The sequence below is a fragment of the Nomascus leucogenys genome, chromosome 4, assembly GCF_006542625.1.
Source record: "Nomascus leucogenys isolate Asia chromosome 4, Asia_NLE_v1, whole genome shotgun sequence".
NCBI lineage: Eukaryota > Metazoa > Chordata > Mammalia > Primates > Hylobatidae > Nomascus > Nomascus leucogenys.
In genome coordinates, this window is record NC_044384.1 from 84,371,164 (window position 1) to 84,398,363 (window position 27,200).

Here is a 27,200-nt window from a genome sequence, read left to right on the forward strand (position 1 = left end):
CTCAGCTCACTGCAACCTCCGCCTCCTGGGTTCAAGCAATTCTCCCTCAGCCTCCTGAGTAGCTGGGATTACAGGCAACCGCCACCATGCCCAGCTAAGTTTTGTATTTTTAGTAGAGACGAGGTTTCACCATGTTGGACCAGGTTGGTCTGGAACTCCTGACCTCAGGTGATCCACCAACCTTGGCTTCCCAAAGTGCTGGGATTACAGGCGTGAGCCACAGCGCCCGGCCTCCGATCACTTTCTGAGCCACGGCAGACCCAGCCCTGGAATCACCGGCTTAGCATGTGGGCCAAACTGCAAGTCCTACAGAGGTCTCCAGACTCCCAAGCTCTGCTCTACCCCTGCCCCCAAAAGGCACAGGTACACTGTCTTCTGTGGTGCCTGCCACATTTCCAAGTAGAGAAAAAAGATCGGGAAAAAAACACCAAAATACACCTCCACAGACATGGGGATGCAAACAACTTTTCCTTACATTTTTCTGTAATTTCCAATTTCTCTTAAGAAGTGTTTCATAAACCATTAAAAAACAATGCCGGCCGGGCGTGGTGGCTCACGCCTGTAATCCTAGCACTTTGAGAGGCCAAGGCGGGTGGATCACCTGAGGTCAGGAGTTCGAGACCAGCCTGACCAACATGGCGAAAACCTGTCTCTACTAAAAATACAAATATTAGCTAGGCATGGTGGCACATGCCTGTAATCCCAGCTACTCGGGAGGCTGAGGCAGGAGAATCACTTGAGCCCGGGAGGCAGAGGTTGCAGTGAGCCGAGATCATGCCACTACACACCAGACTGGGTAACACAGTGAGACTCTGTCTCAAAAACAAACAAAAAAACAATGCTGGCAGCTGTCTGGTCTCTTCCCCTTTCACAGCTTGCACCCCAGCCTCAGCTCCTGGGCCTCATCCCCATCCTCCACTAAGCACAGCTTGGACTCCAGCTTGGCCTGGCATCCAAGGTTCTTCACAGCCCGCACTTGTCCCTTGGAGGGTTGCTGTGAGTAGAGCTGAGACTTCTTGGGGGGCAGTAGCTTGTTAATGATGCCGTCACCTCACAGCCCAATAGTGGCAGCCTGCTTTGGCCACACACACCTTCTTTGCATTGACCCCTATTTCCTGCAAGACTTTACATTCCTGCCACTGAGGACCTGATCCCCATAGACCATCCACATCTTTATTTTTATTTATTTTTTGAGACGGAGTCTCGCTCTGTCACCCAGGCTGGAGTGTAGTGGTGCAATCTCGGCTCACTGCAAGCTCCGCCTCCCAGGTTCACACCATTCTCCTGCCTCAGCCTCTCCGAGTAGCTGGGACTACAGGCGCCCGCCACCACGCCCGGCTAATTTTTTGTATTTTTAGTAGACGGGGTTTCACCGTGGTCTCGATCTCCTGACCTCTTGATCCGCCCGCCTCGGCCTCCCAAAGTGCTGGGATTACAAGCGTGAGCCACCGCACCTGGCCGACCATCCACATCTTACAGGCAGGGCAGCTACTCTCCCCTCTTGCACCCAGGGCGCTTGCTCTCAGGAACATTTTTACTGGGAAATTTTTAACTTTCTCCAACTACCTTTTCTGTGGCTTCAGTCTTTGTCATTGCCATCACTCTCCAGTTTCCAGGCTTTGTCCAGGGGTGACCCTGCATGCCCTAGCCTAGCATGATCACACCTGGGCAGCACGATCTCATGTTTCCCTGCTTCACCCCTCCTTAGTGTTGTATGTGCAGGTTTAATGAGCCCTGAAGCACTTTTACAACCTGAACTCAAAGTTGTTTATGTCTGTTTCTAACTAGAAACCCGGCCTCCTTCCTTGGACCAATCCTGGGTTTCTCCAGAGCCCTTGGCTGAACCTCAGTAACAGAGCCCTGAGGCTGACCTTTCCCCACTGGCATTCCTCTTGCCAGGCCTTGACGGGGACAGTGCTGCTACAGCAGCAGAAATGAACGGGGGGAGGGGGGCGGGGCAAGCACAGCCCTGTCACAATGTGATAGAGTAAAGGGCTTGCTTTCCCACCCCAGGTGTCTTAAGACAGGTGGGCAGGCCTTTCTGTCTCTCTGATTCTGCCACAGAGGCAAGTGGTTGCCACGGTTCAGAGGGCCAAGCCTTCCTGCTGTCTCTTCCATTTCAGGGCCTCTAGCACCTTGGAGACTGATGCCTTAGTCAGACGCTTCCTCTCCAAAACCTTAACAAAAGCTGACGGCAGGGAACAGAGAGGGAGGGAGCACAGGAATGGAGCTGGCCTCGGGGGAGAGAAGCGGAGGAGATAGCTGGGCTGTGGTTAAGTCATTTATTGATTTTATTTCTAAAACCCACATAGCGCCACTTTGCCGCTTCCAGAGCTTCAAAGAGCTAATTAACCGCCCAATGAGCCCACCAGGGAAACCAAGCTTGTGGGGGAAGCAATGAGGTGAAGCCAAGGTCAAAGAGGGTAGCCAGGCCCCAGGCCCTGCCCCCATTCTGTCAGTTAAGGACAAAGGCAAAAAAGATGTCCTCCTTTTGGTGAGCTGAAGTTTAGGGCTTGGCTGGGGAAACACACTGAGCCTGCCTTGCTTCTGAGGGCTCCTCCAGCCGGGCAGACCCGTAACAAAGCACAGGCCTCCTGGACGGGGACCAGACACCCCAGTAAACAGCAGTAGCCAGCCCTAGCTCACAGCTGGAAAGCAGCCCAGGCCACAGTTGCTGGCCCCAGCAGCCAGGCGCTGGGGGAGCCTACTGAAGGAAGGAGAGGCAGGTGGAACCAGGGCAGCTCTAAGGCACCTCTCCCCAGGAGAAGACCTCACTACCTGGTGGAGACTCCACATGGATTTTTCTGGAACTCTAACAATAACTACCCACTCACCGCCCAAGACATGAAAAAAAAAGCAGAAGACCCTTCAAAAAGTGCTTGCAAATCACAAGATGGGGCACTTTATCCTGTCCCCCCCCACCCCTGCCAAAGCCTACAGCGCTGGCAGGCTGCAAGTCACCAGCAGAGAAGGAAAAAAGCCACTTGGCGGTTTTAATTTTAGCTGCTCTGTGCCTGACAGGCAGGATTAGTTGGCTTGACCTTTAGTGTTGATGCCTCCCCAGGCCCAGGGCCTTAGTCAGGTGGCAGCTTCCAGGCACAAATCACCACTGGAGCTCATCAAACGTGCAGGTCTAAGCCCCAGGAAAAGGCCTTCAAAGGACAGAGACTAGAAAGATGAGCGGTGAACAAGGAGGGGCAAAATTGGTTCTCGGCGATGTTAACTAGTCACCAAAGGGGAGACTGTGGAGCCACCCACACACTGAGCTCCCACCACCAAAGCCACATACAGGAGGCAGGTGGTGGGCTTCCCTAATTAACCACCTACAGTCTCACCCCCGGACCAGGTGCTGAACAAAAGTTAAGGCAACTTTGGTGCTGCTGCTGCTGCTGCTGCTGGTAGAGGAAGTTTATGTGAAAAGAAAAACCGGGAAGGGCAGGCATTAAAAAGAAAATAAAGAAGCAGACCCAGAAAACCACACTGCTCTTTTATTCAATGGAACATCCCCGCTTTAGTGCAGTGTTGAATCTAACACTGAAAAAAGCCCAGAGAAATTTCTGCAGATAAACCAGTGAAGAGAACGCGCAGTATACATTATTGTCAACATAATCACTCCATGGAGAGGGAAGTGGGAGAAAAAGGAGACAGAATGAACAAGGGGCTCAAACCCCTAGACTCTGCAAAACATTCAGACATTTGGGATTAAAATAAAACATAAAAGGAAGCCTTCCAGGAAGGAGAGGACCAAATGGAATCTGAGGCAGCTCAGGTGATCAAGGAGCACAGGAAGAACTCCAGGCTGGCAGGTGAGCCAGAGGGAGCTCAGGCTGCCCACCCACTGCTGGCAGGAGCGCCAGGACGGATGGGAATCCCGGAACCCGGAGATGAACCTACCCTTGGCAACTTTACAAGACTCCCTTGACAAGGGTGGCAGAGATTTAAAAAACCCACGCTTTAAACAAACATCTTTGGGGGTTGCTATGGCACCTTGAAAAACCCACAACCAGCTTTACATGAATGGCCAAAGCCCTTGCCCAAAACCATTTGCTCCCCTCTCCTTGGTAAGGGAAGGAGAACTGGAGAGAAGGGAAAGGAATCTAATTGCAGCAGAAGACCGGGGAGAGCATCTCCTTGGACGGAGTCTGAAGAAAGGAAGAGATAAGGAAATAACAAAGGAAAAAGAAAAAAATTAATAAAAATTTCACGATATGGAGCCAGCGTGTTCCGATTCCGTCCACAAAAATAACTCAAGCTGCTTTGCCGAACCATCCTGTCCACCAGGGGCGTTGCTGAGGCTGTCTGCCTGGAAGGGTCACCAATGGGCGCGGAAAGTCCTCACTCTCATGGCTCGGGCCATCGCCGCCGCGGGGAGGGATCCTGGCGGCCCGGTTTGGGGAGAGGCAAAGGGAGGTGGGTGAGGAGAGAAAGAAGACAAAGAAGACACTCGATGCTACGGGGCGCCAGGAGAGCCCAAGCTGGCGCCCCTACTACCACCTGCCCGTTCCCAAGCGAATCCTCAGTCGCTTGGCCCAGCCCAGTGCGTGCACACACACACATGCGTGCACACACAATCACATGCGTGCGTCCCAATGTCTGGCTCCATATGGTGAGGTTCGGCGTGTTTAAACGAGACCAATTCTCTCTATATATAATATATATTTTCTTAAAAAACAAGTCTAGTTCTGTGGTGGAGGCGGTGGGGGAGCTGGAGGCATCCCGAAGGGCGGCATGCCCGCCACCCCCATGCCCATCATGGTGACAAAGTTAGAAGGGTCCATGGGAGGCGGAGGAGGAGGGGGCGGGGCATACATCATGCCGGCGGAACCAGGCGGTGGAGGCGGCGGAGGGGGAGGGGCCCCAGGCGGCAGAGGCGGCTGGACCCCGGGGGGCAGGGGCACCATAGTGGGGTTGCCTTGCATCTGAGGGGCTCCTGGAGAAGCTGCGGCAGCCGCCTGCTGCTGTTGCCATGGCGGGATGGACCCTGTGCCAGCGCTCGTGGTGGTAGTCGTCGTATCTGGGGTGGTAAAGAAGCCCAAGGTCACACGCGCGGGGGCACACCGCGGCTGTCTGCGGCTGCTGCCTTGGGATGGGGGCGAGGGGCGCCTGCTCCTTGCTTGGCATGCGGTACGGTGGTGGGGGGCGGGCGGGCGGGGCTGGTGATGGGGAGTGGAGGGGTGGGCAGGACTACCCTGGGGTCAGCCTCGAGGTCTCTGGGCTTAACAGAGTAAGCCCTTTGTCACCAATGCCCCTGGAAGGGCTGAGGGGAAGGTACCAGACACAAGAACAGCTCTGATGTCCCTCCGCCCAGCCGCCGCCACCACCGAACGGCACATTCAACCTCAAGGCCACAGCTGCTCTCTCCCCACTGCCCAGTCCCACCTCTGCAGTCTCTCACCCCAATCGCAGCCCTTGCCAGAGCAAGCATGCACCATCCCACTCGACCCATATGCACCAGGCTCAGTCCAGCCAGCCGCTCACTCAGCCTGCGAGGGTCTGGACTTCTGGCCCCCTACCTACAATACAATAGCAGGCTCCCCTCCAGGCCCCCACGAACCTCTCCCCAGACACAACCACACCAAACATCAGCTCTCCTCTTCAAGATGCCCCTCCACCCCCTGGACCAGGAGGCCCTTTCTGTTTACAACCCCAGCAGAGCCCAGGGGCTCATCCCAAGACACCTGCCTGCTTGTGTGACGCTCTATGGTTCCTGTCAGCCCCACCTCCATCCCACCCACCCCCACAAGCCCAAAATATTCTACTCACTTTGCTGCCATGGCAAGGGGGTACTGGAAGCCATACTGCTGCTGGGCGGAGGGGGTGGCGGAGGCTGCTGCTGCTGTTGTTGCCATGGAGGAAGAGGACCAGAGGGAGGGGGTGGGGGCTGCCCACTGGGAGGCGGCGGCGGCGGCGGCATCATGCCCATAGGTGGTGGCGGCATCATACCTGCGGATAGGTGGAGGCAAAGATGAGGCCTCAGGGAAAGGGGGGGGGGGCTTGGGCCAGAGCCCCCACTCACCCAAGCCTAGAAGACCCACAGCCAGCAGACAGCCATTACCTTTTCCTTGATGCAGGCGATAGACCCCAGAGCCCACAGGCGTACTTCCCAGGTACTGATCTTGATGGAAGGAAAGAGCAGGGACTTAGCAGGACATTGGAACTGGCCAGGGAAGCCACCCCTGTGATAACCTGAGTTGCTATCCTTACTCGAGTTCTGAAAACCATGCCTGTAAAAGGCAGGTCTGTGCTTACCCAACACAGAATCACTCCCTGAACCAGACTGGAGTCTTGCTCCTTCCAGAGCCATAACCCTGGCAAGTCAGGCAGACCCAGCACATTGCCCAGCCACTTGAGAGCTGCTTCTAGCAAACAGCGACCTGACATAACCCCTTGCTTATCCCAAAGCCCCAAGGTTTCTGGTCTGACACTTACTTACCCATTGGAGGAGGGCCATGGTGCCCAGGAGGGTGGGGGCCCTGGTTCATCGGTGGTGGTGGTGGCTGCATCCAAGGGGGTGGGGGTCCATTGGGGTTGTGCTGCATGGGATGTCCACCATGCCCACCTGTCAGGCTGGGTAATGGGTGTGGGAAGCTGTGGGGGCCACCTCCGGGCCCACCAGGACCACCTCCGTGCATGCCATGGTACGGCCGACTCTCTGAAGGGCCAGAATTCATCCAGGGTGGGCGGCTCTGGGTGGTAGACATGAGAGACTACGTGAGAGCATTTCCTGCCAACGTCCCTGCCTGCGCCCCCTAGTGGCAACATTGTTCTTCCGGTTATGCCGCAGGACCAGAACACAAGAACAAGGTCTTCCCAAAGTGAGAAGTCCCCAATCTGGCCTGAGATCCCGGAAGAACAATGTTGCCATCCACATCCATTATGTGCTCTACCCAAACCACGTGGCCATAGCTCCCAGTCTCTGCAGTAGAGAATGGGGAAGCCAGACCAAGACAGCCAGCCCCCAGGCTCACCGGTGGAGGTGGGTTGTTGGCGGGAGCAGCAGGACGAGGTGCGCTGGCCAGGGGTGTGGTGGCAGGCCCAGAGGTGGAGCCCACAGATGCTGGGACAGGTGCTTCACCCAGTTCAGCCATGAGGGACAAATATTCTTTATCCATCCGTGCTTTATCCTGAGCTGACTGGGGATCACCAGGCCTGAAGTGGGGTGGGGGACACAGAGAAAGGGGAAAAACTTGTTAAGAAGGAAGCTTTTATCCTGAGGAACCAACATACAGAAAGTTTTGAAGAATTCAATCACCAGATCATCACACATCTTTCTAACCCCTTACTGGGCATGGATCTCAATAGTCTCATCAGATCTTCAGTTTCGTGCCCAGTTCTGCATCTGGGATCACCAGAGCAGAGGGGCCCTGGGCGAAGAGCACAGGAGACCCTGAGCACTGATGAAGCACAGGTTCTCTCAAGTCAATTTCATCAAACTTCATTCCCAGTTTGAGGAAAGGAAAATCTATGCAAGACTGGCACAACTGCCAGAACGAACTTCCTAAACAAAACCTTACATATTCGCCAGCCAGTCAGAAAGTGTTGGTATCTAGTGCTGACTTGCAACTGGTCAGAAATCTGTAGATTGATTAGTCTTCTTGAACCAATTCTTAACAGCAAAAGCAGTGAATTTCCTATTGAGCCCCAGTGAAAACATACCCAAAATGGAAACTTCCAGTTTTCTTGGGCTCAAGACAAACAAACAGGGGTATCTGTACAGCCTATTTCTAATCATCCTGGGCTTTAAATCACACCATTACAGACCACACTAACAGAAAAGATGTTTCTCTTGGTAAGATTAACAGCAACCAATTAACGTGCCAGAAGAGTTGTCCTGCACATTGCAGGCTACCAGGAAACCATAAGAGCCAGCCCCTCACCTTTGGAATTTACAGTCTGAAGCAATGTGGCCAGCCCCTCCACACTTGGTACACACTGTGGTGTTGGTAATGCTGCGGGTCTCTGAGCTCTGCCAGGGTCTTAAGATCCTATTAAAGGAAAAAAAGAGGTCAATGCAAGGGAACAATCTCTACTTCCATAGGTTCTTCACGTCTCTACACTCTCTCCTTTAAACTGATCACATACCTGTTGTCGTCTTCCCGAAGGGTCCCATTCAAGCGAGCCAACTCCCGAAGCTGCATCTTCCGTAGATCATTCTGGTCCTCTGGGGTCTCAATACCCTGCTTCAGGATGTTTCTTATCTAATGAAGACGCAATGGACAGTTAAGTGCTTAGGGCCTCCACCTAGGTTTCTGCCAAGAGGCGTCCTTTCTGGGCTCACCGCTCACCTGTTCCACTGCCTTTTTGACGTTCTCCATTGTATTGGCAGTGACCAGGGCATGAAGTGGCTCATCTTCTCCTGGCAACATCTGGCCATCTTTGCGCCCAACCTTCCCTTCTTTCACAGACCCTTTCCCCCGGATCATAATCTTGGCATTGCACTCCTTCTCTATGTTCTTCAGGGTGTTCCCTCTAGAGACAGGCAAGAAATGACTGAGTTTATACCTGACAAGTTCATGCTCAAGAGGGAACAGAGGCTGGACCAATTTGGCATTGGTGGGAAACCACAAGCACAGAGAATTGGATTTTCCCACTAAGAGCTCCATGAACTCTACATTATGGTCAGCACAGTAAACCTAAGGATTTGACTTCTCTGCACTAGTGGGGAAGTTAAGACACCTTCTCACAGAAAGGCATTAATTCAGCCAAAATGAATGTCCTACCAAAAAGGGGAAAAGTAAGCCAACAGTACCCAATTAGGTACAAAACGGACACATTTCACAGGCTTTAAAGGAATTCTATATCCTACAGACCAGCAGTTACTCACCTGGGCCCAATGAGCAGCCCCACAAAGTTGATTTCTGGGTACTCATCTTGTGGAATCATGACTTTATCACTCACACGTGTTGCTGGAGGTCTAAGAAACAAAAGCCTGTGTCACTGCACATTTCTGGAGGATGACACAGCCAGCAGCTTTTCTAAAACTAAATATTGGTACCAAGTGCTAATTATGGTGACTTGAGGCAAGAGGTGAGCAGTACCAATATTGTCCCATCCCAGCAGGTCACCCATGATCTCCATGTGTCCTCATCCCAGATGACCGAGCCCCTCCGCTTACTTGTAATCTGCAGGTGGCTTGAAATCCGGATTGAGAGCAACCATCTCTGTGATGAGGTTGTGCCGCTCCTCTTCCAGCTTTTTGCGGGTGCGGAACTCTCGGGTGTTAAGCCGCTTCCCCTCGCTATTGTAGATGGGCTCAGGGGAAGGGGACCTGTGGGAAACAGACTCCCGTTTACTATTCTGCCCCGACTTCTCTCATTCCCACGCGGACTATAACAAGTCTTTCCCAGCCCCTCTGCCTCTCAGACCCTAATACAACACTCTTCGGAGGAACCGACCATAACGTGTGCTACTCAAGATCGTGTGGAATGGGGAGATGGAAGCTGGCTTAACGTTAGGGGTCTGGGGTGTGTGTGAGAAAGGAAAAAAATAAAATATTTTGCATCTAGAAGTGATGAGAGGAAAAAATGTCTATCTTTTGGGGAAAATCTTTGGACTGTAAGTGGCAAGGACAGTATCATCCCCTGGAGTCTTCTTGCCAAATATGGATTTTCTTCCATTTGAAAAAAAATTACATATCCCAACTTTATGAACCACAGAAACCCCAAGTTTAGGCAAAAGGTTAACTCTTGGAGAGCTCATGCCCTATGAGGAAAAGCTTCTGTACCCCTAACACATAGTACGTATGAGCTCTTTAACCCAATGCAACTGGGACTGAAGGCTACTGCAGCTACTTGGCCCCCACAATGGAGAGAGATGGTTCAAGGCTTCGTCTTTGCTTTTCCTTCAATGGCCTGGCTGGCTGTGTCCAAGGCCCAGGAGACAACCTGTTTTCTGGCTGTTCGAGGTTGGGGAGTCTGGGTAGAGAAAAACGTTAAAGTGCTAAAGCAGCTTCTGCAAGAGGCTGCAAATGCAGATTTGGTCATACTTGTCTAGGGTCTGAACCTGCAAACAGCAAGGGGAAAACCTATGATTCTCCACCAGAGTTTACAAGTCCAGAAAGCAGATTTTCTCTCTCTCATTTTTTTAAGGAGTAAAATGCTGTTGCTACAAGTAAAAAAATATAACGATAAAATGGTCAGTTTACCACAGCTGGATTTTGCGGTAATAAAAAAGAGAGGTTACACTCCTAGAATTTTGAGTTAAGATTACAAAAAGGACCATAGCTTGATATTCTGAATGAAAATTTAGTAGCAGCTGCAAGAAGGGAAGAGACCATGTGGATCAGGTTATTAAAAAAACATACTGAAAGTAGTCAAGACTCCTATACCCTTGGTTTAGTTGAGAGAACCTTGCCTAGTTGGAGAGCAAGGACTGAACTCGGCTGCTCCCACTGTCTTCAGCCTAAAGGGAACCATGTCACACCACGTTACACACACGATGGAATAAAAGGTCAGGTTTGTTCATGGCTAATGACGGCTAAATGACACCTCCGTTTCTAGCATTTGTATAAACTGTTAGCATAATCCATTAAGAGTGAACAAACGCAAACATACCCCAGCTCATTAGACTACCATCTTATACATTTAAGTCTACAAGAAAAGTTTTAAACATGTTTTTACTGTGCAAGTTAAGCAGCATCGAAATAACAATAAAGTGGCTTAATTGATATAACACCTTTTTAAGAAATTATCTTAATTAAGAAAACCCATGCATTTCCCTCCAACCTGGGCTCAAAAGCAAAACCAATCAGGCATTAGGGCCTCTTTCAAAACTGAATACAAGGGAGGAAAAACCCTGCTCTGGTTTTATTTCTAACATGCTTGACATTTCTAATTCCCACCCCACAGCTGTCTAGAATTAAGCATTCTTGGCTAGTTACAAAAACAAGTCTTACCAGCACCCAATTGGCCATATGAAGGCCTCACAACAGTTTAACCTCTTCCCAAATTGCAGAAGTGAAAGGCAAAAGCTAGTGTTCTAGAGGTTAGACTGGCCCGACTTCTTCACCTCCAATAGGCATCGGCTAGATCAACTAAATTCTAATCCCAGTTATCCAGGAAGCAAAGAAGGTTAAAAATTCAACCTTTGGAGGAATTGACTGGTGACCTGTAGACATATTATTAAAGGGAAAAAGGCCAAAAAGGCACTAAACAGTTGTGGTCTATGACCTACAATGTAAATTAAAAAAAAAAAAAATCTTCAAAAAGAAACGAAACACAACACAACCCTACAATCAGAATCTATCTATAGGTAAAATATAGCAAATGTAGTAAGTCAAATTAAAGAGTCAATATGGAGAAACAAGGAAGTTAATGTTTCCTGGCAAAGGGCGGAAGAAAGATGCATGAGTGAGTGACTTCTAAAGCCATTACATCATCTTCCTGATTTAATAAGCTATTAACTGGGTAACAAAAACCAAAAACACTACTTTTTAAAGCAAAGTCTTTTCAACTATGCTGTATGCGCTAAGAGAAAATTCAGTGAGAGGGAGAGACTTACTGCCCTTCTAATTAAATGACCAATTTTAGCTGTTCAATCAGCTAATAAAATTCCAGTTTAAAAAGTTCATCTCCCCCACACAATTTATTTTTCTGAGGTGAGAGAAACTGCAAACTGAAATGACATGACCACAGCTGTTTGAGGCCCACGCTCCCTTTAAGGAAAAAAAAAAAAAGTAACTTAGGGTTGGCTGCATGCCTTCCCCAAATAGGTGAGACTATTCTGGCCCCTCCCAACACCCCCAAGGCAATGGCCAAGGCTGAAATTTAACTGGCAGTGAAGTTGGTTAGAAATCTCATCTGATTTTGAAACCATCTCAAAACCATGAGCAGGAAGACTGCAGCAATGAGCTGACCAGAGCTCCTGGCTTGCTCAAGTTCAGTGATGCTCAAAAATATTTTTAGTCCCTGCACCGTATACCTGTGAGAAAAACTCTATGCCCTGGGCTTTCGGCCAAAGCAGGTACTGAAAAGGCAGGTTAACAGGGCCACCTCACTGACCCTAAGGGTGGGTAAATCAGGTTAAGATCTACATGCTTACCAATTGGAAACCAGTTGTCCATTTTCCTGTAACTTTTTATTCTCCCAACATTTTTAAGTTTTATTCCAATTTTCTAACTGTTGACTGACCATACATATTTCTAATTAAACCTTAATCCCCAGAGTGATCAGGGTACAGTCGTCATACTAGGATTTTATTGAACTGACACAATATGTTGCCACCAGTAAAATGTATTGAGAAAAAGGTAAAAGCGTTACTGTCAGCTGGTTAAAACTGTTTCCCAACCTGTCCTCAGGGTTAGGGGGGATGCCCAGGTCTCCTGTGCGCAGTTTACGAGTCAGGTCTTCTATCTGCAGTTGCACTGGAAGAAACCAGGTTAGGAAAGAAAAAAAAGGATGGAAAAAAGACAATGTTACCAATAAACATCTCAAATCTCAACAACAAGCATGAAGAACTCGGAGACTTTGAAAGGGACGACTGATCAGTGAACACATTGAAGCAAAAACCCCCAACCACCTATCGGCAGGAGTCCTTTTACATCTATAGGTTTTTTTCACTTCAAAATGGTTATCACTTAAGGAAGCAAACAGTTTGTTGGAAGAGGGGTTAGCAATAAAGACTGTTCACTAAGGCTAACATTCAAGCAATTATTAGGAGGTGTTTCACCTCTTCCTCCCCACCAAGGCTTGCTTACAATTGGTACCGAGAACCATAAACCATGTTATATCACCAATACCCGATTCCCATCAAATTACTCAAGGGCAAGAATTGAGTTTTTTCTTCATTAAATATTAAACATAGCCCAAAATGAGACCCAATTAACATGGGACAAGGAAAAATACCAATTGAGCAAAGATCATTTTCATTAATACCACATTTAAAATTCCTTAAATAAGACATTTAATAACAAAATTCAACATCTTATAAAAATTTGTACATACTCTTTCTGTACAACCAGACCTGTACTAGTAAGGGTCTCCCAATGACCTGCAGCTTTTTATTCAATTATATGAAATATTTATTCAAATATTAAATGACAAACCACATATCTTAATAAACCAGTAACCATAAAGTTCTAAGAATTTGTTTTCAGGCTCACTATTCATATGGGGAGCAGGCATGTAGAAGAATGGAATGTGTGTTCAAGGACAATGTACTTGGCCCTCGGGCCTTGACCAATGAGGCTGTGCATGAAAAAGAGAGATGAAGGGTTTCACAAAAGTTGCCAGTGACTCCAGGGAAATGTTACACGGCTGATTTTCCAAGATAATGGGAAATGCAGAGCCAGAGCAGCTTTCTTCAACATGCGGAATAACCACCTGTTCCTTACCTTCGCAGCATCTGAGAATTTTGAGCAGGCATCTCCAATAAGGGCAAATGTTACTAGGTTGGGTTAAAACTGAGCTGGCTCCAAGACAGGATTAATGCGTGTCTAACCAAAAATTCCTTCTAACTTTAAATACATCCACAGGGCTATACCACACCCACACCTGAAACCCTGAAGAAATGAAAACCCATTATTATCGAAAGAAGATACTGGCCGGTCGCAGTGGCTCACACCTGTAATCCCAGTACTTTGGGAGGCCAAGGTGGGCAGATCATGAGGACAAGAGATCGAGACCATCCTGGCCAACATGGTGAAACCCCGTCTCTACTAAAAATACAAAAAAATTTAGCTGGGCGGCCGGGCACGGTGGCTCACGCCTATAATCCCAGCACTTTGGGAGGCCAAGGCAGGCGGATCACGAGGTCAGGAGATTGAGACCATCCTGGCAAACACTGTGAAACCCCGTCTCTACCAAAAATACAAAAAAAATTAGCCGGGTGTGGTGGCAGGCGCCTGTAGTCCCAGCTACTCCGGAGGCTGAGGCAGGAGAATGGCATGCACCCAGGGGGCGGAGCTTGCAGTGAGTGGAGATCGCACCACTGCGCTGCAGCCTGGACGACAGAGCGGGACTCTGTCTCCAAAAAAAAAAAAAAAAAAAATTTATCTGGGCATGGTGGCGTGCGCCTGTAGTCCCAGCTACTTGGGAGGTTGAAGCAGGAGAATCACTTGAACCCGGGAGACGCAGGTTGCAGTGAGCTGAGATTGCACCACTACACTCCAGCCTGACGACATAGCAAGACTCTGTCTCTCAAAAAAAAAAAAAAGATATTGAGGGCATCCTGGACAAAGCACTATGTACCGTGCGAGATAGAAAATTAGTAAGACACATGGTTCCCCAAGCTCCTTTATGCCTAGAAAATTCTGACTTTGCAGTTGAGTATTAAGCTTCAACAACTTGAGGTGAAAGTCACCTTCACTGAGGGGAGAAGGTGAGTCTTCCTAACTGACTATGGAAATGTGGGGCCTGATCTAAATAAAAAGGGTCATTCTCTTCTGTGGAGAATTACACCTGTCTTTTGATTCTATCTATTTTGATTATAGCTATAAATAGCCCTTAGGGCCCAGTGAACTAACTAGCCCTCCACAGAAAGAGAAAGAGAGATGTAAAGAATTTGTGCTCTTCCCATCTTCTAAGTATGCTTGTGTTCTTGGGATATCACTCCACTAGGGGCATTTCACAAGGTTGTAAAGACCCAGACTGGTCTAATATGACACACAAGGGAATGGGTGGGAGTAGACAGGAACAGTAGGGGAAAGAACAAGTATTAGTAGTACTGTGAAAGGAGACAGACAATTCCAACGCCTCAAAATTCTCAGCAGTCTAAAAAACAGGAAATTAAGACCCTGAAGAGTAGTAACATGCTGGCCTTGAAGCTTTTTGGTTGTGAAGGCCACAGCCTCGTAGGCTTAGGAGGTCTTTGCCCGAATTTCCTCCAAAGGGGATGTTTATTTGGTTAGTAGAAAATGTTTATCAAGCGAAGTTTTTTGAGACAGCTGCACAGGTATATAAAGATAAAACTTGCATTAAAAACTTTTTTTTTTTCAAAAAAGCAATTTTGAGGTTAATTTCAATTCCACTGTGGATAGTCATTCTTAATTCTCAAAACCTCCCAGCAGATAAAACCTTTTTATCCTAGCACTTCATTCCATATCCATGCAATATCCCTTTCCCAGCAGAGTTCTTTAAGAGTAAATACAAGAGCCTTCATTTTAAGACAGCTCTCCATAGACCAAACCAGAAAAGATGTTGAAGGGAAGGTTAAATTCTTAAATTCAAGAAAATAAAAAGGGGTAAATTGTAAACACACTTTCAGAACCACTTTTTGTCAGTTTTTTTTCTTTCAGAAAGTACCTATAAAAAGTAAAAGACCACATTTTAGGGGGAGAAATATGAAATTATGGTGAAAGGCCATGCTGTGAAAAGTACTTGGTTTACAGTACCTGCAGTGTTCTCCACTGGGGCCTGTCCAGAGAGGCAGATGACACTCACCTCATCAACTGGCAATGAACAGCAGCTGTAAAGAGTGGCTGCTGGACTGGGGACTGTTCTTACTCCTAAGTGAAACTCTACCTTCCTGATACTCATGGAGAACACTGCAGTTATGAACAGACCAAAACAAGGAGCTACAAATGCAGAACTCACTGGGCAAAAACTGACAGATGATACCAAAGTTGTGAAAGTATCTCATCTCAAAAAAGATTAACTACAGTCTCAAACTTTCACGAAATCCAGATCTTGCTCAGAATAAATCGTAACAATCTCAAAGTGCATTTGGATGCAGAACGTATATTTACCTATATAAGCTCTTTCTTGTTCTCGAGTAAGTCCAGGGGGAATAACTGTAGGCATTCCCGGAATCACTGTCTTCTGTTCCATTGTGTCTTGGTTCCAGCGGCTCCTCTTCCGCTTCTTACTTGGGAAGTCTAAAGGCAGAGACAAAGTCCATCAGATGTAAATATAAATAGTTATCAACAGACAGCTAAGAGTATTTAAGGTACTACACAGAAACTCAGCAGACTGTGAAACTGAGAGCTTAACCTAAAACTTAAACAGTAAAAAAACAGGAAACAAACCTCAGAGATCAGAGATTTAAAGCTTATGGCCACTATAAGGGTATGTGGTCCTTGGTCAGGCAAGTTAACATTTCACCTTCTTTTGTCTAGAAAAACTGTCAAATATATAAACATGGTAATCTAAATGCATACGACTGCAGAGAGTGTTAGATATATACTACATCAACCATGAGTGCTCTGAAATCCCCAGAGGAGACACGAATACACTGAAGAGTCATAGGTTTGTAAAGCAGTCCTGATGGGACTGGGGGCTCCACCCACCTCCACTCCCTTCACCAGTCACTTCTGTACGAGAGGCCGGACCACAGCTAAACCTAGTTACACCCTACCCAGTGGGAAAAGCCCAATTCTTCAACAAGATCACCTCAGTCTTCATAAGTTTAGCCAAGATCAACATTCAATTTTCCTGGCCAGTTGGACACTGAGGGTTTGAACTCTTAAAAGGATCTATCGAAAATTCAACAAACAACAACCTATACAATAGTAGCCAAGTTCTCCTTCCCCCACACATAGGCAGAAACTCCCTACATTTACCACAAAAGAGTCCTTCTATTTCCCAAGGGGTACAGGATGAGAGAGAAAAGCTTTTTAAAACAAAGTGACAGGGCAGCCGGTCAGACTGAGATCTAAGCATACTGAACGGAAATTAAAAAAAAAACAAAAAAAAAACTAGAGTTCTCTCCCCAAAAGAGACCAAGAAAGATCAGACCCAACCATCATCTGAAGCATGCCAACCTCTCCCGGATAAAAACCCTGCCTTGCTGTGGAAGCAGGAGCTATCCTTGGTACGGTTCCCATTCTGGTTCCTCAAGACCAGAAGGGAGTCGATGCACGTCATCACGTCATCAGGTGAGGCTTTCACGCCCTGATGGCATTCACAGCCAGCACCCCGTCCAGCGCTGAACACCCGCCACCCCTCTTCCCGACACCAGCGGACTGGAGAGCAATAGGGAACCCCCCAGTCTATAAAGTTGCGCCGCACAGCCCGGCCACCTCACTGCGTCTGCGCACAAAGCGCCTCCCGCTCGCCCAACCCTCCCCCAACAGCGCGCGTGCGCACTCGAGGCCCTAGAACCAGGCCGCGCGCGCCCTGGGGCGCCTCCGCCCGGGCCTCCCCGTGCGCGCGCGCGCGCGCCCCTGCCGCGTGCAGCCGCCGTCGCCGCCGCCGCGCGCCCCTCAGGCGGCCGGGCCCGTCCGCGCGACGCCTCTCGCGCTCTTTCGGCCCGACTCACCTCCTCCGCCGCCGGCCGGGCCCGGCTGCTGGTCCTTACGCGGCGGCTGGGGTGGCGGCGGCTGCGGCGGCGACACGCGCTGGTAGAGCGGCGGCGGAGGGGGCGGCTGCGGCGGCGGGTACGAGGCGCCGGGGGACGGTGGCGGTGGAGGCGGCGGCGGCTGCTGGGGAGGCGGAGGGGGCGGCGGCGGAGGCGGCGGAGGCAGCGCCGCGAAGGGGAAGGCCGCGGTCAGGGCCCCCATCGAGCCCACGGGCGGGGGCGGCGGCGGCGGCGGCCCGGGAGCCAGCAGCCCAACCCCAGGCCCGGGTGCAGGCGGAGGGCCCGGCTCGAAGCCCCCTTTGGGCCCGGGAAGCGGGGGGAGCCCGGGGGGGCCCAGCTTACCCAACGGCGTGGCGTTCGCTCCGGTCGCCATGGCGCCCCCGGGGACAGGCACCGGCACCTGCTTTTCTTCTGCAGCGGCTTCTCCTTCGCAAGCCTCCCGGGGGGAGGGGACCCGACTGCGCTGCCGGAGCGCGCGGAGCCCGTCCTCTCACGCGGCGGGCGGCGGCGGCGCGAGACGCACAAAGAGGGAGGAGAGAGGGCGCCGCGGGGGCGGGCCGGGGGCGGTGGGGCCGGGGCCTGGATTGGGCCGGGCCGAGGCGAAGGGTCGAAATCGGCGGCCTCCGATTGGCGGAGCCTCAGTCCTTCTTGATGCGCGCTGGGATTGGCCGAACCGTTAGGCCAGGCGAGGAAATGGCGGCGGAATCCGGTGGGCTGGGAGGTGTCGCAGCGCGCACTTCATTTGTTACTGCGTGAACTGAGCTCGGAGTCCAGAAAGGAGGGGATGGGGTGGGGCGAACTCTGTGACGGAGCGGTGACGAGCTCTCTCATTGGCTGCGGTGGTGGAGTCAATCAATCTCGCCTGCGTTGTAGTGTCGCGGGATTGGCTGTCGCTGGTTCCAGCCTTTTTCTACTCCCCTCCCCCAGGGGGCAGTTTCTCCGGGATTAAGCGAGAAGTCGCGGCGGAAAAGGCCCAGCCGGAACGAGATTTATGGCGGGGGAATCCTGGAGCAGAAAGTGCGCATGCGTAGATGGAGCAAAACCGCCTCCACTCGTCTCCCTTCACCATCGACCCTCGGGTCCAGCGAGGAAGCCCTAAGTGACGTCAACCTTTGTTCCCATGGTAACGCGGAACCTTGGGGCGGGAGAAGGGGAGGGGCTGGCGCGCGCCGGAAAACCGGCCCAGTTGACGCCTCAGGTAAAAAGAGACTTCCTGTTTTTTTGAAAAAAAAAAAAAAAAGTGACCCAAAAAGCTACGAATAGAGAAGACTTATAGAAGGATTTAAAACAGTATTTGAACTGATGCAACAATATATTAGATGAAAGGTAACATAAGGTCAATTTAAAAATTACAAATACACACTTCTATTGGAATCTCAACGGAGTTCAGAGGATTTAATTAAATGATCTTAAAATCGTATAAAACAATAACTACGGCCGGGCGCGGTGGCTCACGCCTGTAATCCCACCACTTTGACAGGCCGAGGCGGGCGGATCACAAGGTCAGAAGGTCGAGACCAGCTTGACCAACATGGTGAAACCCCGTCTCTACGAAAAGTACAAAAATTAGCTGGGCGTAGTGGTGCACGCCTGCAATCCCAGCTTCCCGGGAGGCTGAGGCAAGAGAATCGCTTGAACCCGAGAGGCGGAGGTTGCAGTGAGCCGAGATCGGGCCACTGCACTTCAGCCTGGGTGACAGAGCGAGACTGTCAAAAAAAAATAACTACTACAGTAGTGGGAAAACTTTACAAGCCGGAGCAGGAACTTGCCTTTACAGATGACAAACATAGTATATAAAACACAATAGGTCAGTGCCAAGGCACTGGGAGGCCAAGGCGGGGTGGGGGGGGGGGGGGCATCACCTGAGGTCAGGAGTTCGAGACCAACCTGACCAACACGGTGAAACCCCCGTCTCTACTAAAAGTACAAAAATTAGCCGAGCGTGGTGGCAGACGCCTATAATCCTAGCTTCTCAGGAGGCTGAGGCAGGAGACATTGCTTGAACCCAGGAGGTGGAGGTGCAGTGAGCTGAGATCGCACCACTGTACTCCAGCCTGGGCAACAGAATGAGACTCTGTCTCAAAAACAAAAAACCACAATAATAAAACAATATGATATTGTTGGTAGGAAAGACACATTAGTGCAACAGAATCCGGAAATACCACAAAGGTGGTATTTTATTTCAATCAGGAAAAGATGATTTAGTTGATGTATGGCGTAGAGTCTTAAATTTAATCAACAAAACATTTAGAATATAATTTAGGAGACTATAAGGGTATTCTAGGGGTTGAGAGACTGCAAAGACAGGAATCTCAAACTATAAAAAGATATACTTGATTACCCCGAAAATTAACACTGTGATAAAAATCAAGAGACAATGATAGATGAGGAAAAAATATTTGCCATACATGATAAAGAGCCAATACCTGTAATATACAAATAAATCTTAAAAGCTAATTAGAAAAAAGGCAAAAACAATAGAAAATGAGCAAAAAATAGGAATGGACATGTCTCAGAAGAACAAATCCAAATAGCCAAGAAATATGAAAGGGTGCACAACCCCTCTGCTGTGGTTTTTTAAAATAAATAGAAAAGATGTTGGAACCCCCACAACACTTGAAACCTGGAGAGAGAGGTGACTGTGATCTCAGCCACATATGGTTATAATTTTTTCTGAGATAATAAATTAGACCTGCTTGTTTTTCTTGTTCTGTACAACTATTGGAGAGAATTAAACACCGGGACAAAAACCTGCTGCCTTCTTAATGACCCTTCTTATAGATTATCTTCCCTTTTGTTGTCCTACTTTACTTAGACCAGATGACAGCAAACCCATGACTATTACACCCTCTGTAAAAAATGTTAAATGTATGCCCCTCAAAAAGAAACACTGCTTACAACCAAATTATTATTATTATTATTATTTTTTTTTTTTTTTTTTTTTTTTTTTTGAGACGGAGTCTTGCTCTTTCACCCAGGCTGGAGTGCAGTGGCGCGATCTCGGCTCACTGCAAGCTCCACCTCCCGGGTTCACGCCATTCTCCTGCCTCAGCCTCTCCGAGTAGCTGGGACTACAGGCGCCCGCCACCACGCCCGGCTAATTTTTTTTGTATTTTTAGTAGAGACGGGGTTTCACCGTGGTCTCGATCTCCTGACCTCGTGATCCGCCCGCCTCGGCCTCCCAAAGTGCTGGGATTACAAGCGTGAGCCACCGCGCCCGGCCAAATTATTATTATTTTAATTTGAGACAGAGTCTCGCTCTGTCGCCCAGGCTGGAGTGCAATGGCACAATCTCGGCTCACTGCAACCTCTGCCTCCCAGGTTCAAGCGATTCTCCCACCTCAGCCTCCTGAGTAGCCAGGATTACAGCCACCTGCCATCATGCCCAGCTAATTGTTATATTTTCGTAGAGATGGAATTTCACCATGTTGGTCAGGCTGGTCTTGAACTCCTGACCTCAGGTGATCTGCCCGCCTCGGCCTCTCAAAGTGCTGGGATTACAGGCGTGGGCCACTGCACTCGCCTATAACCAAATTACTGTAAGTATGCACTGACCGTACACTGCCTCTGCCTGTGTAAATGAAACCTTAACTTCTCTACTTCGAAACACTGACCCCATTCATCTGGAGTCAGTGTTTCCAGGTAGTCCACCCTCATGTTTTGTGCTTGAATAAACTATTAGAATTAGATTCTGACCCTTTGGATTACTTTAGGTGGACAGGTTTGAATGTGTCCCCCAAAGCTCAAGTGTTAGAAACTTAATCTCCAGCCAGGTGTGGTGGCTCCAACACTTTGGGAGGCCGAGGTGGGTGGATCACCTGAGGTCAGGAGTTCGAGACCAGCCTGGCCAACATGGTTCTCCTGCCTCAGCCTACCAAGTAGTTGGGATTACAGGTGCCGCCACTATGCCTGGCTAATTTTTTGTATTTTTAATAGAGACAAGGTTTCACCATGTTGGCCAGGCTGGTCTCGAACTCCTAACCTCAGGTGATCCACCCACCTCAGCCTCCCAAACTGCTGGGATTACAGGAGCCACCACGCCCAGCCAGAAATCTCTATTCTTTATAAATTACCCAGACTGGGTGTGGTGGCTAATGCCTGTAATCCCAGCACCTTGAGAGTCTGAGGTGGGAGGATCTCTTGAGCTCAGAAGTTTGTGACCAGGCTGGACAACAGATCAAGACCTCACATCTACTAAAACAATTAAAAATAAAATAAAAAATAAAAAAAAATGCTGGTCATGGTGGTCCATGTCTGTAGTCCCAGCTACACGAGAGGCTGAAGCAGGAGGATTACTTGAGCCCAGGAGATCAAGGCTGCAATGAGCTATGATCACGCCACTGCAATCCAGCCTGAGCAACAGAGCAGGACCCTGTCTCAAATAAATAAATAAATTACCCAGTCTCAGGGATTCTGTTATAGCAGTACCACCTTAGACTGTGCTGAGTTTGTGCGACTGTTACAGAATCCTTGAGACTAGCTAATTTATTTACCAGTATTTAGACACTGCCTATAAGGGAAATACAAATTAAGGTGATAATGAGGAATCTCAAAATAAATGAAAATAGCAGAACATAAATGTGCTAACACCTACTATCGTTAATCTTTTAGAAAGTATTCTGTTGTCTATTAAAATTGTTCCTGCTTTCAAAAAATAAAAAATAGGCACCTGTACTCACAGCTACTTGTGAAGCTGAGGTGGGAGGATCCCTTGACCCAGGAGGTAGAGGCAGAAGTGAGCTGTGATTGGGTGACAGAGTGAGACTCTGTCTCAAACAAAAGAAAACATAAACCCTTTCGATCCAATATCCCGCTCCTGGGAATCTGCCCCCAAACAAGCCATGTGATTATATAATGTTTTCAAAGTCTTCTGCATTTACTGCAGCATTGTTTGTAGTGGTAAAAATGGGCAAACAAAGTGAATTTCCATCAATATATGAATGATCGAATTGGAAAACCCATAGCCTAGAATATTAGGCAGCTTTGAAAAGCTGTTAATTCATACCAACCGACCTAAAGTAACTTCTGTTTTGTGTTAACAAAGAAATATATATGACATGGCCTCGTTTTTGTAACACAAACCCCATACAGATGTGTGCATGTTTGCATATGATTATCTGAGCGTAACAAAGGCTACAGAAGGATACATAGCACATGCCCTCCTATTGCAGAGTGAAATGGGCGGCTGGAAGTTGCCCAATACATCTTAAACATCCAACTTTTTTTTTTTCTTATGAGATGGAGTCTTGCTCTGTCACCCAGACCAGAGTGCAGTGGCATGATCTTGGCTCACTGCAGCCTCCTCCTCCTGGGTTCAAGCGATTCTCGTGATCAGCTTCCAGAGTAGCTAGGATTACAGGCATGCGCCACCATGCCTGGCTAATTTTTGTGTTTTCAGTAGAGACGGGGTTTCACCATGTTGGCCAGGCTGGTCTCAAACTCCTATCTCAAGTGATTCACCCGCCTCAGCCTCCCAAAGTGATGGGATGACAGGCGTGAGCCACCACACCCAGCCTAAAAATCCAATATTAAAAAAACGCTAGCCGGGCGCGGTGGCTCACGACTGTAATCCCAGCACTTTGGGAGCCCAAGGCGGGCAGATCACAAGGTCAGGAGATCGAGACCATCCTGGCTAACACGGTGAAACCCCGTCTCTACTAAAAATACAAAAAAAAAAAAATTGAGTCGGGTGTGGTGGCGGGTACCTGTAGTTCCAGCTACTTGGGAGGCTGAGGCAAGAGAATGGCGTGAACCCAGGAGGCAGAGCTTGCAGTGAGCCGAGATCGCACCACTGCGCTCCAGCCTGGGCGACAGAGCGAGACTCTGTCTCAAAAAAAAAAAAAAAAAAATGCTTCATATGTTTAAAAAATGTATTATGTGATTCCATTTATGCAACATTATATAACTGTATAGGCATTGACAAAAGCACCAAGGGCTGGGTGCGGTGGCTCACACTTGTAATCTCAGCACTTTGGGAAGGCAAGGCAGGAGGATTGCTTGAGGCCAGGAGTTCGAGACCAGCCTGGGCAACATAGGGAGACTTTGTCTCTACAGAAACAAAAATAATAATCAGCTGAGCGTGATGTGTGCCTGTAGTTCCAGCTACTTGGGAGGCTGAGGCAGGAGGATTGTTTGACCCCAAAGAGTTTGAGGCTGCAATAAGGTGTGATCACACCACTGCACTGAAGCCTGACAGAGGGAGACCCTGTCTCAAAAAAAAAAAAAAAAAAAAAGGCTGGGCATGGTAGCTCACGCCTGTAATCCCAGCACTTTGGGAGGCCAAGGCAGGCGGATCAAGAGGTCAGGAGATTGAGACCGTCCTGGCTAACACGGTGAAACCCCATCTCTACTAAAAATACAAAAAAAATTAGCTGGGCACGGTGGCGGGCGCCTGTAGTCCCAGCTACTTGGGAGGCTGAGGCAGGAGAATGGCATGAACCTGGGAGGTGGAGCTTGCAGTGAACTGAGATCGCGCCACTGCACTCCATCCTGGGTGACAGAGCGAGACAACGTCTCAAAAAAAAAAAAAAAAAAAAATGCGTTGAGGTGGCGCATGCCTGGAATCCCAACTACTTAGAAGGCTGAAGTGGGAAGGATCACTCAAGGCCAGGAATTCAAGACCAGCCTGGGCAACATGGGTAGACCCCCATCTCTACAAAAAATAAAAGATTAGTCGGGTGTGGTAGTGTGAGCCTGTAGTCTCAGCTACTCATGAGGACTGAGGTGGGAGGATAGCTTAAGCCCCAGAGGCAGGGGTGGCAGTGAGTGGAGGTGGCACCACTGCACTCCAGCCTGGGTGACAGAATGAGACCCCATCTCAACAACAAAAAAAAGGCTGGGTACAGTAGCTCACACCTGTAATCGCAACACTTTTGGAGGCCAAGGCAGGCAGATCACTCGAGACCAGGAGTTCAAAACCAGCCTCGCCAACATGGCGAAACCCCATCTCTACTGAAAAGACAAAAATTAGCCGGGTGTACTGGTGCACACCTGTAGTCCTAGCTACTCAGGAGGCTGAGGCAGGAGAATCACCTGAACCCGGGAGGCAGAGGTTGCAGTGAGCCGAGATCACACCACTACACTCCAGTCAGGGCAACAGAGCAAGACTCCCATCTCAAAAAAAAAAGAAAAACAGAAAAAGATGCGGCCGGGCACGGTGGCTTACACCTGTAATCCCAGCACTTTGGGAGGCCGAGGCAGGCAGATCACCTGAGGTCAGTAGTTCAAGATCAGCCTGCCCAACGTGGCGAAACCTCATCTCTACTCAAAATACAAAAATTAGCGGGGCAGGCCTGTAATCCCAGCTACTCGGGCGGCTGAGGCAGGAGAATCACTTGAACCCAGGAGGCGGAGGTTGTAGAGAGCGAAGATCAGGCCACTGCACGCCAGCCTAGGTGACAGAGTGAGACTCCGTCTCAAAAAAAAAAAAAAAAAAAAATTAAACAATACTTACCTGTGACTCAGCCCTTCCACTCCAAAGTATTTACCCACAAGAAATGATAGAATATATCCAACAAAGACAGGTACATGAATGTTCACAGCAGCTTTATTTGTAATAGTTCAAAACTGAACATGGTCCAAATGTCCATCAACAGGTGAACAGCTAAACAAACTGGCACATCCAAAGAATGGAATACTACTTGGCAATAAAAAGGAATAAACTATTAATGCATGCAACAGGGATGACTCGCAAATCCTTCTGCTCAGTTAAGCAAGAAGCCAGACAAAACACAAGTACATACTGTGTGATTCTATTTACATACATTCTAGAAAGTGCAGATTAACCTGTAGTGATAGAAAGCAGCACAGTTGTTACTTGGGGATGGGAGGCAAGGAGAAGCAGGAGGGTGGGCTTACCAAGGGCATGGGAGACTTTCCAGAGTGAAGGGGATGGTGGTTATCTTGATTGTGGAAATGGCTTCACGGGTGTACACGTCAAAAGTCATCACGTACACATTTTTATATGCAGCTTATTGTACGCCAGTTATGCCTCAATAAAACTGTCTTTCAACAATACACTAGAAGGCAGCAACTGCAAGGCGGCAATTCCAGAGTTCTGTGCAGGACACTGCAGTGATTCCTCTCCACTTGTTTTCATCATCTAGGGAAGCATTCTCTTCGTTTTTGGCCTAGTCTTTCAAGCGAGTTCTATTTTTTCAGTGATTACTTTTAAATATTTTATTAAAATTTTTTTTTTTCTTTTTGAGACAGGGTCTCACTCTGTCACCCAGGCTGGAGTGCAGTGGCAAGTTCATAGCTCACTGCAGCCTTGAACTCCTAGGCTCAAGCAATCCTCCCACCTTAGCCTCCAGAGTAGCTGGGACTGCAGGCGAGTGCCACCATGTCCAGCTAATTTTTGTATTTTTTGTAGAGACAGGGTTTCATCATGTTGCCCAGGCTGGTCTACAACTCCTGGGCTCAAGTGATCTGCCTGCCTCAGTTTCCCAAAGTGCTGGGATTACAGACATGAACCACCATGCCCAAACTAAAATTTTATGATATAATATTTGATACATACAAAAGGATGTGTGGCACCTTATGTGAGTTAGGAACTGAGTTATAACTTGAATACCCATGAACCTACCACCAAACCTGAGAGCTAAGATATTACCAATACCTTTAAAAATTCCTGGATTCCTTCCTTATCCCATCCCACACTCCTCTCAGGGACCACCATCTCAGATTTTGTGCTTTCCCTTGATTTTTTAATAGGGTTGTATCTTGGGCATGTATTGCTAAACAATAGATGGTTTTATTTTGTTTTTGAGCTTTATAATATGCTGTTGTACCGTGCATAAAGTGATGTTTTAATTTACCTCTAAGATTCATCTGTGTTATTGCATTATGTCTGTTACAGTATTTCTGATCCTCCTGACAGCCCTGCAGTTGGCTTTGGATATGGTAAACCTAAGGAAAGTAAAGCTCAGCAAGGTGGGGTGGCTCACCCAGTCCAAGGGCAGATTGCAGGGACTCCTCTTCACCACATCTTGTCCATTCCCTTACTCGTGAGGGTCTCCTGAGCACTGGCAGTGAGCAGATGCTGGACATGCCACAGGGAACACGGCAGATCCTCCGCCGTCCCGAAGCACACATCATGGCGCTCCCCTTGACTTTCACCAGGATGATTCCGGGTACGGGCCAGTTACCTGAACATCCTGGGGGGCCCACGTCCCTTCTACTTGTCCTCAAGAATGACTTAAAGAGTCTGGTCTGACCCCCCCACAGGTTTCTGCCCATGGAGGGCAACTGGACAGCGGCTATCACCACGACAAACGCAGCCACCCCTGACTCATTAATGCTACTTCCAGGAACTTATCTTCTAGAAATGCTTGAATATGTACAGAGGGGCACTGGCCTAAGAATATTTATTGCAGCATTGTTTGTAATATAAAAGTAGTAAAAACAACTCAAATTTCCACCAATAGGGATCTCACTGCAGGTCATTAACATTTGTTATGGGAAACATAACACAATGGAATACCACTAGCTGTAAAAGAAAATTTTTTTTAAAAAGGGAGATCTTTAACGCAAAACTCCAGGATATATATGTATCTTTTCGGGGTGCATGTGATAATTTAATACATTCATATTCTCCAGGATATATATATATATATATATATATTTTTTTTTTTTTTTTTTTGAGACCAGTCTTACACTGTCGCCCGGGCTGGAGTGCAGTGGCATGTTCTAGGCTCACTGCAACCTCCGCCTCCCAGGTTCAAGTGATTCTCCTGCCTCAGCCTCCCGAGTAGCTGGGATAACAGGCACCCGCCACCAAGCCCAGCTAATTTTTTGTATTTTTAGTAGAGACGGGGTTTCACCATGTTGGCCAGGCTGGTCTCGAACTCCTGACCTCGTGATTCGCCTGCCTCAGCCTCCCAAAGTGCTGGGATTACAGGTGTGAGCCACCACACCTGGCCCCCCAGGATGTATTTTTAAAGGGCAAGGTCAGTACAGTATGTGGAATA

At 48.6% G+C, this 27,200-nt stretch overlaps 1 protein-coding gene across 16 annotated transcripts; it reads right to left on the reverse strand.

The window, feature by feature from the left end:
* Positions 1-3,466: 3,466 nt before the first annotated feature.
* SF1 (splicing factor 1) lies at positions 3,467-18,722 on the reverse strand. 16 transcript variants are annotated; one of them, XM_004087834.3, is made up of 14 exons: positions 17,575-18,057; positions 15,683-15,811; positions 12,286-12,361; positions 9,116-9,268; positions 8,825-8,914; positions 8,286-8,469; positions 8,083-8,198; positions 7,878-7,985; positions 6,969-7,149; positions 6,434-6,707; positions 6,056-6,115; positions 5,764-5,943; positions 4,810-5,014; positions 3,467-4,377 (listed from the first exon to the last, which is right to left on the reverse strand). In XM_004087834.3, the coding sequence occupies exons 1-14, from the start codon at positions 17,603-17,605 to the stop codon at positions 4,248-4,250; spliced, it is 1,917 nt and encodes a 638-aa protein (XP_004087882.2). In that variant the 5' UTR covers positions 17,606-18,057; the 3' UTR covers positions 3,467-4,247. The 16 variants fall into 16 exon arrangements, with proteins under 16 accessions (XP_004087882.2, XP_030666972.1, XP_030666975.1 ...); XM_030811112.1 differs by lacking the exon at positions 17,575-18,057 and adding an exon at positions 17,194-17,348; XM_030811115.1 differs by lacking the exon at positions 17,575-18,057 and adding an exon at positions 17,194-17,348 and having other exon boundaries at positions 6,430-6,707.
* Positions 18,723-27,200: the final 8,478 nt, after the last annotated feature.

What these genes read in the sequence shown, in the direction of transcription:
- SF1 (XM_003274165.4), bottom strand. Translation starts at nt 17,605, where the DNA reads ATGGCGACCGGAGCGAACGCCACGCCGTTGGGTAAGCTGGGCCCCCCC. An exon ending in ACAAGAAAGAGCTTATATAG is followed by an intron (nt 12,362 to 15,682) that starts GTAAATATACGT and finishes GGTTTCTTCCAG; the next exon opens with TGCAACTGCAGATAGAAGAC. An exon ending in TCAGACTGTAAATTCCAAAG is followed by an intron (nt 7,150 to 7,877) that starts GTGAGGGGCTGG and finishes ACCCCACTTCAG; the next exon opens with GCCTGGTGATCCCCAGTCAG.